The 16,840-nt window shown below is 37.1% G+C and overlaps 1 protein-coding gene across 1 annotated transcript in view; it reads right to left on the bottom strand.

Moving 5' to 3' along the window:
• Positions 1 to 14,054: 14,054 nt before the first annotated feature.
• The window catches only part of LOC139007355 (pregnancy zone protein-like), a 48,744-nt gene continuing 45,958 nt past the window's right edge, over positions 14,055 to 16,840 (bottom strand). Inside the window, exons 33-36 of the mRNA XM_070410709.1 lie at positions 16,771 to 16,839; positions 15,918 to 16,020; positions 14,794 to 14,835; positions 14,055 to 14,207 (exon numbers count right to left, since the gene is read on the bottom strand). Coding sequence (XP_070266810.1) covers positions 14,185 to 14,207; positions 14,794 to 14,835; positions 15,918 to 16,020; positions 16,771 to 16,839 — 237 coding nt within the window. The 3' untranslated portion in view covers positions 14,055 to 14,184. The remainder of the gene's footprint in view (positions 14,208 to 14,793; positions 14,836 to 15,917; positions 16,021 to 16,770; position 16,840) is intronic.

The raw sequence follows: 16,840 nt of genomic DNA, 5'->3' as shown, positions 1-16,840 counted from the left end.
AAAGAAAAATGAAGGCAGTTCATAGAAAATAAAGTAAGGGAACAAAATGCAGGAGAACACATGCCATTAAGAACAGAGGAGGATTCTGTGGGAATTGAGAAAAATTGGATTAGAATGTATATGGGCCTTAATAGAAATAGGAAAAAAAATTTCCTTGTACTGATGTAGTGCTTGGCAGAAACTGAATACATCTTCTCTAATGGTACCAATTGTTACACTTCTCTTTGCCTGAGAAAAGAGAACATTTAGACTAGTGTAGTTCCTAGCACTCATGATAATGAGGGACATTTCAGCTGTTTATATATATTTTATTTTTATTATCTATCTATCTATTTATCTATCTATCATCTATCCTCACCTGAGGATATGTTTACTGATTTTAGAGAGAGGGGAAGAGATTGAGAGAGAAAGAGAGAGAGAAATATTGATTGGCTATATTATCTTTGCTTGTTACAAGACTTCATTAGGTGGCTAGCTTTATGTTACCAGCTTGTTATAAGCTCCCTCCCTCCCTTCCTGCCCCCCCCCTTTCTTTTTTCCTTTCTCTTATTTCATTTAAAGATGGTTGCGAGAAGCAAGACTATTTAGTTGCTAAAAACTACACAGTCTGGCACATTGTAGGCATTTAATAACAATCAATATTTATTAAATACAATTATATTAAAATCATTATTAAATTGATGAAAATATATACTACTAGAATCCCATTGCATGAAGATTTGCGCAATAAGCCTTCCTTCCCCTGGCTGCGGGCACCGATTTTCCTCCGGCCCCCAGGACCCAGGCCTTTGGTCCGGCCACAGCGGAGAAGCCAAGCCTCTTCAGTCTTCAGTCTTCAGTCTTCTGTCTTCACTCCGCGCCTGCGTATGCCAATTAACCACCATCTTTGTTGGGTTAATTTGCATAGTTGCTCTGATTGACTGGTGGGCATAGCAGAGTGACACCAATTCGCATGTTTCTCTTTTATTAGTGTAGATTGTTGAAAGCTATTGCTTATTCATCACCATTAGTTGATGATAAATTCATTAATTTATTCAGTAAACATTATAAATTCTGTTGATGATAATGTAAGCACAAATATATGGTCTGTATTTGAGAAGAGATATATAGAAGAAAGTATTTTTAAAATTTTTTCAAATATTTCTCTATTTATAAAAATAATGCACACTTATCATGAATACATAGGCATAAAGATAATAGAAAAAAAATGAGTTTCTACTCTATTTCCAGTTCATAAAAATTATTGTATGTAATAATATATATAAAAGTTAAGATGTGGATTTTTTTTTCTTTTTTAAAACCATCCTAACCTTTATGAAATGTACAGTTTAGTAGTATTAAACATATTTTCATTTTTGTAGAACAGATTTCCAGAACTTTTTAATCCTGAAATCTGAAACTCTATACCCATTAAAACAACAACTCCCTTTTCCCCCTACCCTAGCTACTGATAACTGCTATTCTACTCTCTGTTTCTATGGCTTTGATCCTTAAAATACCTCATATAAGTGGGATCATACAGCCTTTTTGTGGTTGGTTTATTTCACTTACATAATGTCCTCAAGGTTCATCTAGGCTGCAACATGTGACAGCATTTTTTTCCTTTTTAAGGCTAATATTCCATTGTATGTCTGTGTCACATTTTGTTTATTCTTCATCCATCAATAGACATTTAATTTGCTTCTGACTTTTGGGAATTGTGAATAGTGTTGTTATGAATATGGTTGTGCTAATATCCTTTTGAGACCTTGTTTTCATTTTTGGGGATATATATATGTATATATATCCATAAGTAAGGATCATATGGTAGTTCTAGTTTTACTTTTTTGAGGAATTGCTATATTGTTTTCCATAGTGTTTGCTTTTTTAACAATCCCACTGACAGTGTACAAGGTTCTAATTTTTCCAGTTTTTTGATAGTAGCCATCCTAATGTGCATGAGGTGATATCTCATTGTGTGTGTTTTGTGTGTGTCCTCTTCTGCTATTTATTTCCAGTTTATTACTTTATTTTTCAATTACAGTTTATATTCAATATCATTTTGTATTATCATACAGCATAGCAGTTAGACAATCATGTACTCTAGAGAGTAATCCCCCGCCCCCCAAGATTTTAAGTACTCACCTTGCTCCACACATAGTTATTACAATATTATTGACTATATTCCCTATGCTGAAGTGTACATGTCTGTGACTGTTCTATAACCACCAATTTGTACTTCTTAATACCTTCACTTTTTTCACCCAGCTGTTAACCCCATTCTCCTCTGGCAACCACTAGTCTGTGTTCTATATCTATGAGTCTATTTTTATTTTGTTCTTTATATTCTATATGTAAGTGAAATTATGTGGTATATGGCTTTCTCTGACTTATTTAACCTACACAATTCCTCTCCCTATCCAACTTTAAGGCATGGGTGGCTGTTTGACCTAGTCTGGCCAATGACATATAAATTGAAAACTTCTGGGTAGGCTTATGGAAAACTTTTGCTTTCTTACTAAAAAGAGGAAGTGTGAGTGGGCACACCACTGAATGTTCTCCTTCATTGTTCCTGCATGGGAAATGGGTGAAATGCTTGAAGTTTTAATGGTCAACTTGAGATGACGAAACAACAAGCAGGAGGAAACATCTGCGTGCTATGCAAGTCCAAAAGATAGAAAGGGCCTTAGTCTCTGCCAGCATTATTGGGCAATAGCATCAACCTTGGAATGTCAACTTAAGCATGCCTTCCTTATTTGTTTAAGTAAATGTTAGCTGTTTTTCTGTTATTTATTGCCAGAAGGATTCTTAGCTGATACATAGACATCTGCAAAATACATTCTAAAGAGATAGCTGGGAGTGACCAAAGACATGGGATTGTGAAACAGCCTGGGGTGTTGCGTGATCTGCAAGTACAGAAGGCGTCCAGCTTGGCTGGGGCTTGGAGATAAGACTAGAAGAGAGAGATTTAGAACCTCGTGCGCTACAAGAAAGAATTTGGATTTTATTCTTTAGGCAGTTATAGAGACAATGAGGTAAGTTAGGCATGGGAGAAACATGATCACTCTGGTAGGAATATGGCACAATATTGGAAAAGGGCAATGTAAGAGGCAAGGAGAATATTCAGGAACCCATTTAAATGATCAGGTGAGAGAAATGAAGGCCTAGAGAAAGGCTGTAACAGTGGGGAGAGGGACAAAAATGTGGATTTGCAGTATAATGGGCATGACTTAATTACTTTAATATCAGTGGGCATATAAGAGAGAGAAGTTATATTACTGTACTTTATCACATCTAAGACACCATTGGTATAAAGAACACCATTATCTAATATGCTACTTAAAAGAAAACCTTCATCTAATTAAATTATGATACATTACTGATGGTCAAACACATCCTGATTAAACAGATGTGAAAAGAGGTGTATCTTAGAAACATTGAAAATTGGTAATGCTAATCTTTCTAGGTACTGTATATTTTGATGATTTTACTTAATGTTTTCAAAAATTTATGTACTTTTCCATTTAATAGTTATGTACTTTTCCATTTTAGAGATGATAAATAGAGGATAACTCTAGGTTCCTCATTAGGGCAAATGCATGTATGACCTTGCTAATAACAGATGTAGAAAAGGTAGGAAGTAGTATCAGATATGTTGAATTTGAGCTCTCTGGAGGTAACCAGTGGAGCTCTACTGTAGAGAGTTGGATATAAAGTTCAGAAGTTAAGGGAAAAAGAGATTGATCAATTGAATCATTCATTTATTTAGTCAATATTTAATGGCCTGCTATGAACCAGGCTCTGCATTGGGTACTGGAGATATTATGACAAGCAAGCAGTCACGTGGAGAAGATGGGTATTATTTAGTCAGTCCACATCTATTTTAATGCATACTTTGTACTAGACAGTACTTTGTGGTTAACAAAAACCATATATCTCTGCCATGGGGGAGTTTATATTCACTTGTGGGGAGCGATATAGGATTAAGCCTCGGACTGACCTGTTGGCAAAGTCACAAACAAGTCTCAGCTTAGAGGGCACAGTCCTCTTAAGCATAATTAGGCTTGACCTTATGACGCTCCCTAGATCTTACCTGGGAAGCTAATGGGCTGAGGGAAGTGCAACAAGAACAAAAACAAGTGAAAATCACAAGAACAGTGTAAACAAGTGAAACTCACAAGAACAGTGTAACTTTGGTAACCACTACCTTGTCTACATCTGACTATAAAAATAAAGGCTCAGCTTGCCTCAGGATCTTTCTCTGTGGCCTCAGCCAAGCACAGGAAGATCCACGGAGACTAGAGAGAGCTAGAGAGTTCTGAACGCTGTCTCCGTGTAAAACATTCTTCCCTGACTCCATCCACACCTTTGGGGAACCCCTGGACCTTTTGGGTCAGGACCCCAACATTCACTTGCATCAAAACTAAAGAATATGGCTGGTGAAAAACATGTGAGCATGCTGACAGATTTAAGTTCATGACTTCGAACTTTGGTACAAACACAGTGCCTCCTTGCAGTACTACTGTATTGCTCAAGTAACTTCATTCTCCTGCTCTCCCACCTTTTATTTTCTCTTCAATATTCCAAATGACTTCCTTCTTGTATTCTTTCAGCCAATGACATTGCTTATTTCACTGCGAGAATAGAAGAAATCGGAAGTCAAAGTTCTGATCGTCTTCCCTCAATACAAAAACTACCAGCTCCTTGGCATCTGTGCCTGAGTACTCTGTCTTCTCTTGAGTTATCCTGGATGGGCTATCTGGGCATCTAAATCCAAACCATGATTTCATTTTTGTACTGGACCTTATTCCTTTTTTGCACACTAAAAACTTCATTACTAAAATTACTTACCTCATTCTACTGCACCATGAAATTTCTCCTGTTAATATCATTATTCTAATATAAATATATATTCCATCTGTGAAATAAGAAAAATCCTTGTCTATACATTTTCCTCAACCTACCACCTAATGTTTTTGCTCCCTTTGCCACAAGATTTGTCCAAACTTACTGCTATCACTCCTTTTTTTTTAAATTCCTTTTTAAGGCTTTATCTTCACCATTGGACCTAAATAGTTTTCTTTAAAAATATATATTTTTAAAATTAATTTCAGAGAGGAAGGGAGAGGAGAAAGAGATGGAAGGGAGAGGAGAAAGAGATAGAAACATCAATGATGAGAGAGAATCATTGATCTGCTGCCTACTGCATGCCCCCCACTAAGTATTGACCCAGCAACCAGGGCATGTGCCCTTGACCAGAATCGAATCTGGGACCCTTCAGTCAGAAGGCTGACGCTCTATTCACTGAGCCAAACCAACTAGGACTCTCTTTTTATTCTGTCTTTCAGAATTAACTGACATATTTGCTCACTCTATTCTTGAATTCCTTCTTGAAGGAGTTTCTTCACTTTGGTTTCAGTACATCACACTTCTTTGATTTTTTGTCAAATATTTTCAGAATCTTTTGCTGACTTCCTGACATTTAAACATTGCTGTGTCTCAAGTTTCAGTCCTCTGACTTCATCTCTTCTCAAGTCATACTCTCTCCTTACCCTGCTTTTTATTTTTAATAGCACATTTCATTATGTACATGACTATATAACATTATAAATAAGTCTGCACAATTATGTGACAGAATATAACATGTAATCATGTATATTTGCAATATATACATACTAATGCCTCGAATAGTATCAAGTTGTTCATAGTAGGTGCTCAATATATAAGTGTTGCCGAAACCGTTTGGCTCAGTGGATAGAGTGTCGGTCTGCGGACTGAAAGGTTCCAGGTTCGATTCCGGTCAAGGGCATGTACCTGGGTTGCGGGCACCTCCCCCAGTGGGAAATGTGCAGGAGGCAGCTGATCGATGTTTCTCTCTCATCGATGTTTCTAACTCTCTATCTCTCTCCCTTCCTTTCTGTAAAAATCAATAAAATATATTTAAAAGATATATAAATAAGTGTTGAAAGAACAAATGATTAAAATCAATACTGTGTGTTGACAAATAAGTGCTGATTTCTATGTTTAGTTTTTCAAAATGATTCCAATGTCCACAGAGTTGCCTTTCCCAGCACTGTGCTGTTTGCAAAACTGATAAGCATTCCTTTTGTGTGTTTAGTCACTTGACAGAACATGTAGAACTGAAAAAGACTAAATATTAAGGACGACGTGTTCTGTTCTACTAGGGAACATTTTCCAAGTTAAACGTATTTATTAAAATTCTAGGTATAGTAATTTGACTGTAAATTAAGCAGTGAACTCACTAACAAATATGTGGCTTACATTTCTCTAACTATTTTGCATAAAGATATCATGATTTCTTTAAATTCCTTGCCAAAATCATGTTATAAAATGACTACCTCTTCATCTGTACTACCAGTAATTCATTTAATTGATTCTTTTCCTTTCCTTCCACTTACCCATTTACAACATTTATTGAGCCTGCCCAGAGTTCAAGATGAATAACTCTTCCCCCATATACATGAGCTTCTTTCTTTGTAAACTCATGAAGATGTAAAATCTTGATATACACAGAGCATTGACATTTGGGGTCTGGACATGACTTGAATAAACTTTGCAGTCAGGGTGGCCCTGGTGGAGTAATTTCTCACAGGAAAGCACAATGCCAAGTACAATAATATCAATAGTGTTTTTGAGTACAGAGAAACAAGGAACTCAAAATTCTTTTTAGGAACTAAATATAACATCGACATTCAAACCTGGCAAAGGTAACACAAAGAGACTAATTTCACTTGTAAATACTGATAAAATCTTAAATGAAAAGTTAGTAAACATAATCCAGCAGCACATTAAAGAATTACCAATTTTATCCCAAGCCAGTTTGGCCCAGTGGATAGAGTGTCAGCCTGTGGACTGAAGGGCCCCGGGTTCTATTCCCATCAAGGGCACGTTGGTTGCAGGTTCCTCCCCAGTCAGGCCCTGGTCGATGCTCGTGTAATGGGCAACCAATCAATGTGTTTCTCTCACATCGATATTTCTCTCTGTCTTTCCCTCTCTCTCCCACTCTCTCTAAAAAATCAATGGAAAAATATCCTCAGTTGAAGATAAAAAAATAAAAAATAAAGAAAATTAAGAATTACTGATTTTACACCATGACTGAATTAGTTTCATTTTCATAGATGTAGGAAGGTACTTGACAAAATTAAGCATCTATTCTTCATAAAAATACCCAGTAAAAGAGTAACCAAGAGTAAACAGTTTCATAACTATGTGTTTTACATGTACATACTAGTATATTCTTACCCTATAAGCTAGTGCCATGCTTACTAAGAAAACATTATTTACAGTAAATCAGAAATAGGAAAAGAAGGCTATTTCACTACTCTTCAAGTTTGTTCTGCAGGCTTTAGCCAATACAAATAAATATAAAGGGAAAAGGTAAAATGATCATTATTTGAAAATGAGATAATTTTATACCTTGAAAATATAAGAGAATCAACCAAGAAATCACTTTGTAAAATAGGAGAATTCAGTAAGACAGCTCACTAAATATTTGCCAATATAAACAAAATCTACCTATCAAAACTCTAATTATCCACACACAATTACACAAATCATTTGACACAGCGATTACATAGTTAAGGAATTCAGTCTATGGTCATATTAACACACTTGTGAAAACATTATGTTCCAGGTCATTCATTTCAGTTGTTTGTGGTAGGATAGCCTGGAAACACTCAAAATTTACAAAACCAGGGAACTGGGTTAATAAATTATGGGGCATCCACACAATGTAATGCTATGAAGCTGTTGGAAAAGAAAAAGAATATCTATACACTGATGTGGAAACATCTCTAAAGTATACTATGTGAAAATAAAAAGTATGTTTATGTTACCTTTTATGTTAAGGTAAAAATAAGAATTAGTAATAATATAGGTGTCCCAAAATTCATGCAAGATTTGAATTTTGCGTGAGCATTAACAACAACAGCAATAACAAAAATAAAAGCCTAATTTTACTTGGTTTATTGAATCAGATTCTCATATCTGTTGCCCTTTGATTTCAATCCCTTCAATTTGATAAGCATTACCAAGGACCAATTATGGCCCAGGAGCAGGGACAATGAAGACCAATGAAGACCACGGCTTTGCATATGTGCCAGCAAAGCCATGGAGGCCATTTACCTTATGTGCAATTCTTTACATAACCCTATACTGTATACTTTATGAATCAATAAAAATTTACAATTTTTAATTATAAACCTGTGTTTTCTATCAAAATTACTTCTTGCGTGAATTTTGGGACACCCTATATTTGTTGTGGAATCAACAAGGAAAGTTTGGAAAATTACATAAAACATTATTTGGGGGGTGTTCAGCAAAAATTGGGCAAATTAGGAACAAGGGTGAGAAGATGGCTTTCATTGTGTAGCTTTATTTTTTATAAAATTTATTTTTTATTTTTTAAAAGATATTTTTATTGATTTCAGAGATGAAGGGAGATAGAAACATCAATGATGAGAGAGAATCATTGATTAGCTGCCTCCTGTATGCCCCCCCACTGGAGACTAGTCCCCAACCCAGGCATGTGTCCTTGACTGGAATCAAACCTGGGACCCTTCAGTTCGCAGGCCAATGGCTCTATTCACTGAGCCACACCAGCCAGGGCTCCTTGTGTATTTTTCAATGTTCTAGTATTTGAGCCATGTGACTGCTACCCATAAAAAATATAAATTAAAAATTTCAAGGAAAACAAACTGTGACTTGTAAAGTTGGATGAGTCCTGAAAATTTTTATTCAAACTATCTGAAAAACATCATTAACTGCACAAAAACATCAGTAAATCCACAACCAAAACACAAAACTGTGATCTACAATGCCACTTTGTGTAAACAATAAACTCATTTCACAATCACTTGCACCATTCCTTTGTATGAGGTGCTCTGTAATTCATGAAGATAAAAAGCCCAGAGAAAACTTAATCTAGTGATCAACAGATGAGTAAATAATGACATCACTGTGTATTCAGTGCCTTCAAAGACTCAAATGTAGTGTTGAGAAGGGGCTAAGGGACACCTGCATCTGACAGGGGAGGAAGTTCCTGAAGATGATACCCATGGCTTTGAATTTAGAAGGAAGAGAAGTTATTCAGATGATAGAGTTGGAAGAAGAGATAACACATAGATATGTGGAAAGGCATGATCTCATGGACGCACGCTACGTAGTCAAAAACAGATGTGAAGAGCAGAAAAGGAGGAGGTGGGAACAGACAGGGAGGCAGGGCCAGAATGTAAGGATCTGGGGGCTAAGCAAAAAGCCTTTACCTAAAGATTCTAAAATAGAGAAGTGACATGGCCAATTTTGGGCTTCATCTTGGCGGCAATGTGGAAGACAGAGTAAGCAGGCATCCAGAAAAGGAAGTGATATTTGCATCCATCTTTCCAAATGCCCTGCTGAGAATGAATCTTAGTTTTCATTAGAGCTTTCCTCACACTGGGGCTTGTAAAGCAAAATATTCTGGAAGATTGCTTTAGTCTTTGTTTGAAACTGATTACTCCTGATATGACCATGCCACTTTCCAACTCGTGACGTCTGGTCTGCCTGGCTGCTTCTATGCTCTATGTGGACACAGGAATGTTTGCCTTCATGGGGAGCTCAGTGACCCAGAGTCTGCCTTACCCAACTATTTAACTCCGAGGTCCTGTCTTTTCCCCTGGGTGCAAGGATGGAGGGGATCCCAGGGGTCACTATCCGGGGTCCCACAAACCTCCGCACATCTCCTGGTTTGGGATTCTCCCTGCCAACTAGGTTTCTACGCTAGCTTTCCTGCGAAGGATTTCTTTCCATTCTTCTTCAGGAGAACCTGGAGTAATTTGCTCAAGGAGCCAGGCTTTCACAAAGTTATTTTAAAGCAACTTCTGCTGCTAACCTTGAAAATTCTTAAGACAAAATAACACAAGGGCCTGGCTACGCTTTTGAAATAGGAAAGGAAAAATACCAGAGGATCAGAATCAGCATGGGTCACATTCTTTCCAAATCCTTTTCATCAGTAAAAACAAAATGCCAGTTAATGTTTCAGCCCATTATCTTTCCATGTTAGTCAAGGAAGGAAGCTTGGAAAACAAATCTGTCACTTATTTGGGGAAAAGAAAGGGAGCATGTTTAGGTTTAGTTAAAGTATAGTTATACAACTTTTTTTTTCTTTTTTGAAAGAAAGAGAAAGAAAAAGATAAACGGAGGTGGAAGCTTGTTATCATTTTGGGAATTCCCATTCTCACATACATAGCTCCATAACCTCACATTGTTGATTAAAAACATGCAGAGACATCTGGTACTAGGCTCCCAGGTCATAATTTTCTGATGCATTAGTGGATAAAATCACCCCCCTCCCTAATTTCTTCTTTGATAGTCATTGCCACACCCTGCGTGTATTCTTTCTGCTTGTGCAAGTAAAATTATGGTCCTGGAAATCTGGAATTTTAATCCTAGGATTCTCTTAAGAGCACTAGCATTAAGAGACAACTGTTTTTCTGGAAGCAGTGAGATATTGATAAAATGTTAATCTCTTGCTTCCTGTTGTTTCAACTTCTTAGGTGAAAATGGATCAGCAACACTTAATCTCATGAGATAGGGATCAAAATGTATAGTGAGTAGTAGTGTATGCATTATTTGAGGGAAGAAGCTAGTACACAGTTTATTCTATTCTTTTTGGAAAACATGAAGGTGAAATTAAAAAGTGGCTTGGAGAAGGAGAGCATTTCTTAGACTTCTGGCTGACCTAGCCTCCTGTCCCTCCTCTTGTTTTTCCATTTAATGCTTATGATTGAGCAACCTCTTGTTTCTTACCAAATTCTTTCTCACATTCTAATTCAGATTGTTTTTGGATCATATTTAATGATTATTTCCAAGTTTGTTTTTTTATAGCGAAACACTGTGTCATTTGATTCTGGTCTACAAGAAAGCCAAGGAGAGCAGTTTCTCACACTGCTGGCCTCAGGGAACAGGGGATATGTCATCCCTGCCTGCGCTTGCTCACCCTTTTCACCCTGCCTGTGTTCATGTCACGATTGGATTGTATTCCATTAATTAAACACAAAAATTATATATGTCTCAGATATAGGCTATGAGTGGTGTACTCATTCAGATATTACAAAACAACTGAAACTGCTTTATCTCTATTTATAAAGGATTCTCTCCTCTTTTTAAGAGTCCCTGTATCCCACTATTTCAAGCCATTAAAACTCACAAATAAGCTTTGTAGCTCAATTAATGGCTATCCTCAAAGCTTCTGCTATCAAACTTGGCCATTTTGCCAGCATTAAGTATATAATAGGCATACCCTCTATTGTTTGAGCCTTTCCTTTATCCTGATAGAATTCGTTTTATCACTAAAAATTTTTCAGATTACCTTCTCTGTTTTGTTTCATCAACTGACACAATATAAACACTCATAGTTGGGTAAGAACAATAGCTTATACAATACTAGAGGCCTGATGCAAGAAATTCATGCAAGGGGCTCTGCCTTCGAAGCCCCAGCTGCCTCACATTCTCACAGCCCTGTCCCCTGCCCACTGGTTGTTCTGGAAGGTCGTTCCAGAAGGTCATTCCGGAAGATCATTCCACCGTCCAGTCTAATTAGCATATTAGCTCTTTATTATAAAGGATATCTCTTATGTTTTCTTCTGGCTCTTTTAAAGTTTTTAAAGTTCAATTTTGGCCTACGCCCAAATGTATGCCTTTTTAAAAAAATGTTTATTGATTTTAGAGAGAGGAAGGGAGAAGGATAGAGAGATAGAAATATGGATGAGAGAGAAACATCCATCAGCTGCCTCCTGCATGCCCCCTACTGGGGATCAAGCCCACAGCCTAGGCACGTGCCCTGACTGGGAATCAAATCAGTGACCTACTGGTTCATGGGTCAATGCTCAACCACTGAGCCACACCAGCCAGGCCCAAATCCATGCTTTTGTGGGAATCATACATTCTGCATGATTCTATTTGTAATGAAGCTTACAGATGGGTAAAAATAATTTATGGCTATAAAAGTCAGAATATATTATTGCCCTGGGTGTCGAGATGAGTTTTGACCAAGAGTGGACATGTGAGAGTCTTTTTGGGATTCTGAAAATGTTTTCTAAGATTTAATCATAAATAAAAATTTATCAAGCTGGGCCCTCCCTATTTGTACACTTTATGGTATATAAAATCAAAGTCCATAATAAATATTTTCATACATAACTAGCTGTTTATATAATAAAGAAACCACATATACATTTTCAACAAGAATACAATGAACTACCTAGAAAGGAGTACAAGAAATGTGTATATTCTATATGAGAAAATAACTTTTAAAAAAAGTACTGAAGCACACACAAGAAGACTTGAAAAAATTAAAATTAAAAATAAAATATAAAACACACCCTGTTCTTGGATAGGGAGGTCAATCTTAAAAAGCTGACAATTCTCCCTATATTAATGTACACATTTGATGAGATTCCAGTAAGATACCCAACTTTTGTGGTAAATAGAGAAGTTGATTCAGGTGGAAAATTAAATAAGGACATAATTGAAAAACTCAGAAAAATATATGCAGTAGGTGGAAACCTAGTTCTTTAAGATAGTAAAACACACTATAAAGTCTTGAGTATTGAAAATGTAGTCCTGGTACATAAATACACAGAGAGACCAAAGAAACAGACTAAAAATTCCAGAAATGCCCACCAAAACATGTGTGAATATAGTATATGCTGCAGGGGGCGACATAGGTGTCCTTTCAAATTAGTGTGCCAAAGATAAACTGCTCAGTAAAAGCTTCTGGGACAACTGGATAGATTTATATCTATACTTCACCTCTGGGTGGGATTGCATTATTTTTTCTTCATTATTTACTGTCTTTCCTGTAAGAGAGCTATATATTTCTTTACACTGCTATGTTTGCTTCCTTGTGGGAAGAGTCACCCTGCCCCCATCCCACAATTGAAGTGAGGTTTGGTCCCATGACTTGCTTTAGCCAATCCTATATAATAAATATAGGGTAATATGCAAATTGACCCTAACAGCAGACCCACTGGGAATGACTGGTCACTATGACACACACTGACCACCAGGGGGCAGATGCTCAATGCAGGAGCTGCCCCCTGGTGGTCAGTGAACTCCCACAGGGGGAGCTCTGCTCAGCCACAACCCAGGCTGACGGCTGCCAGTACAGCGGTGGTGGTGGGAGCCTCTCCCGCCTCCTCAGCAGCACTAAGGATGTCCGACTGCAGCTAGGCCTGCTCCCCGCTGGCAAGTGGACATCCCCTGAGGGCTCCCGGGCTGCCAGAGGAATGTCTGACTGCCAGCTTAGGCCCAATCCCCCGGGGAGCGGGCCTAAGCCAGCAGGTGGTCATCCCCCGAGGGGTCCCAGACTGCAAGAGGGCACAGGCCGGGCTGAGGGACCCTCCCGAGTGCACAAATTTTTGTGCACTGGGCCTCTAGTAGAATTATAAATGGACATGACATACACCTTATCTGAGCTGAAGGTTTAGGAGCCATTGCTTAATTCAGCTATTCTCTTTCTCTCCTTTCATTAGAATAGTTTATCATCAATGATACTTCAAGGTACAGTCTGTTATTATCCCCATTTCTTTGTGAAAAAGCTGAAGGAGAAAGTCTAAGTAATTGCCCTAGTCATTCAGCTGGTGAGGCAAGGATGGAGTCAGGATTTGAATCTAGACAGTCTGGCTCCAGTGTCTAGACTCCAACCTCTGCACAGTGCTGCCTATCTCCAACACATTCTAACTTTAATTATTTTAGTCTCTTGTGAAGTCCAGTTTTGTTGTCTTAGCTTAGTGACAAAGACAAATATTCCTTGTTTCCTCTCAAGAAATATTACCCTTTCCTAGTTACTCATCAATACCTTTCTCTCCAGCTTCCTAGCTCAGTGAGTGATTTTTTTCCCCCTAAGGTTTCTGAGAACATAAATTATTTTCAGTTTTTGTCTAATTGATTTTATATATTAAATTCACAGTTGTAATATAAACAGTTATATTTCACATCTGTACTGTTCACATTATTTAAGACAATATAACTCATTATGTAAACATGTTTGATTTATAAATGATGGAACGAATAGCTTGATTAGAAATATATATTTATTCAACAAGCCTTTTTGATGTCTGTTTTACAGAGATAAACAACCCAATTCCTTCTAAATTCAAGTACAGGACAGGGAATCCAGCAAAAGATGTAGTCTGAATGTGGTCCTCAAACATTGTCTTGCTCAGCATCTATGGTGAGAAAAGAAAGATAAAAGAGTTGTAGGGTTTCTTCAGGAATATTCCCTCAGTTGAATCTGAGCAGTGAGTGTGAGCTAAAGCTGGGGTTAGCAAACTTCCTCTGTGAAATGCTAGATGCTAAATATTTTGGGCTTTGCAGGCCATATGGTTTACGTCATAACTACTTAACTCATAATAGCAGCCATAGCAAATAGATGTGAGTGTGGATCTGTTCCAATAAAACTTCATTTATAAAAATGTGTTGGGTTAGATTAGGCAGGAGAATCATAATAGTTGGCCCTTGAAATGAAGGAAACCAATTAGCTGTGATGTGAAATGTTGTCTATTATTGCTGGCTCTCCCACAAACAAACATAAATAAAACTTATTGACTTTTCTTATAATGGAATGAATATCTTAAATTGGAGAGCCCACCTACAGGGGAAGTACCCTTCTCCAGTTTTCTCTTTGTGTGAGAATGTGCCATATAAATTGTCTCAGATCTAGGAAAAGACTTGTAAAGAATTTTAAATTTAGAAGAACATTTAGGGAGCAAAGTCAATGGAGTATGATGTTGATCATGGCATGTGATTTCTTACCTATGCTGCAGGGGGCAGTGTACTCAGCGATAGCGGACTCATCTAAGAAATATTAGGTGAAAGGAGAAACAAAAAACATCTATGAACAAGAGGCCATATTGAATCTATTTATTTTACTTTTGGTGAAAATATATCATATCAGGATTGTTAAAGCTCCATTCAAATAGGCCAGAGTTGAACAGGATAGCTAACATATTTATTACCCCCATCACCCCCCCCCCCCTACTATCGGGAGTGGAGGAGGGGGATTGAAGACTGTTTAGATAGTATTCAAATTTTAAATTCTTAGAAAGATGACCATTGTTGCTCTCTTTTTTTCTTGTAGCTCTTTCTTCCATGAACTCTCTGCTTATACTCACTTTATCCAGCTTGCTTCCTGAATCCCTTTTCTAAGATTATTGCTCTAGCCTAAAATGCTTTTGTTATTATTTTTTAGAGAAAGTGGAAGAGAGAGGGAAAGGCAGAGAGAAATATAGATGTGAGAGAAACACATCAACAGTTGGTTGCCTCCTGAATGCGCCCTAAAGGGGAGGAGCCTGCAACCAAGGTATGTGCCCTTGGAGGGAACCAAACCCGGGACCCTTCAGTCTACAGGCCAATGCTCTACCCACTGAGCCAACCGCCTAGGGCTCTACTATTTACTTTAGAAGATGTACTTATCCATTAAGATCCAACTCAGATCTTTCTTCCTCTGTCTTTTTTTCCTGTTTGTCCATATTAAGCACTAGTCTTCTGTGCTATTTTCACTTCCCCAATTTCTTATCCCTTAGCTTGGTAACACTCATTTATCATTTATCATTTATCATTTATCATTTATCATTTATCATTTATCATTTAACTGTCTTTTCTGGTTACATTATCTTTCCATGTGTACTATGTTCTTTATGTCTCTAAACTATTTGAGAGCAGTCACTAAATATCTTTTTTTGTAAATTCTTAAGTTTCTGACTTAACAAATATTAATTGATAAATTTATTTATAGGTGGTTTCTACAGTATATAGCTTGGAGGAAAGGGGCAAATAGATATAATATTGATTGAATGATCTAAAACCAGGGTCTATTGTCATCTATTTCTTGGTTTTGCATTGAGACTATTTAATTGTCTCAGTCTTCTCTCACTTACGTGTCTCATAGTAATCATAGACTTTAACAATCGCTGGCTTTAGGTCTCTTACTGGGATGTCTTGCAGAACCGTGAAAGAAAAGCTGAGTGTCTGAGCTGTCACCTAAAAGGAAAAGTGGGAGTAATAAAGAGGTTAGAAATCCTCTTCTCTCTTCTTTGAGTAAAACATATTCTTTATTATTCTCTGACTCTTCTTCACCTGGATCTTCTAGGTAAGCAAACATTTGTGGATGCCAAGATGGGTTTAGAAGGCAACTTTGGGAACTCTTTACAATGAACAAAATCCCCAAGATATTCTCCTAAACAACAGAGACAACCCATATGCTCTTGTAGTCTTCTGTAAGAAATTAACCGAGTCTATGTGAATGTGTTTTAAGATGCAGAGACTTGTACCACCTGTAGTTATAATACAAAACTATTTTTTGTGTGGTTAGATAAAACATTCCCTTTGATTTGCTATTGACTTTGAAGATACTCATGAGATCTACATTTTATTATATATAGTGATATATTTATTAGAATATTAACAGTATTATTAATCAACCACAATGGTGTATTTATTCTTTTGGGGGGGGTCTTTAAAATAACACACATGTTAGACATTTATTCTGTTGATTTTTCTACTGGAAATCATAGAAATATTCATATTCCAATTGTAACATAATTAAAAAGAGAGCAGACATTCTATGGATTTAAAAGGAGATTTTCCTTTTATTCTCTTTAGCATAGATTAACTTTCTGGAAGGGTGTTACTAATTGTTGCTTTCCTTATATTGCTTATCTTCTATTGACAAGACCCACTTAGAAAGTCAACCGATGTATATAGTCTCAGCTCAAATGCCAGAGCACTCACCTGTTCCACATAAATGATGACGTGGTTATTGCTCACTTCTGTCCTGCTCACATGGTTAGATCTTTCAAGC

Source organism: Myotis yumanensis, unplaced genomic scaffold (assembly GCF_028538775.1).
Source record: "Myotis yumanensis isolate MYYU_CA2020_CCGP unplaced genomic scaffold, mMyoYum1.0.hap1 SCAF_3, whole genome shotgun sequence".
NCBI classification, from domain to species: domain Eukaryota; kingdom Metazoa; phylum Chordata; class Mammalia; order Chiroptera; family Vespertilionidae; genus Myotis; species Myotis yumanensis.
This window is presented reverse-complemented; position numbering and strand designations above follow the sequence as displayed.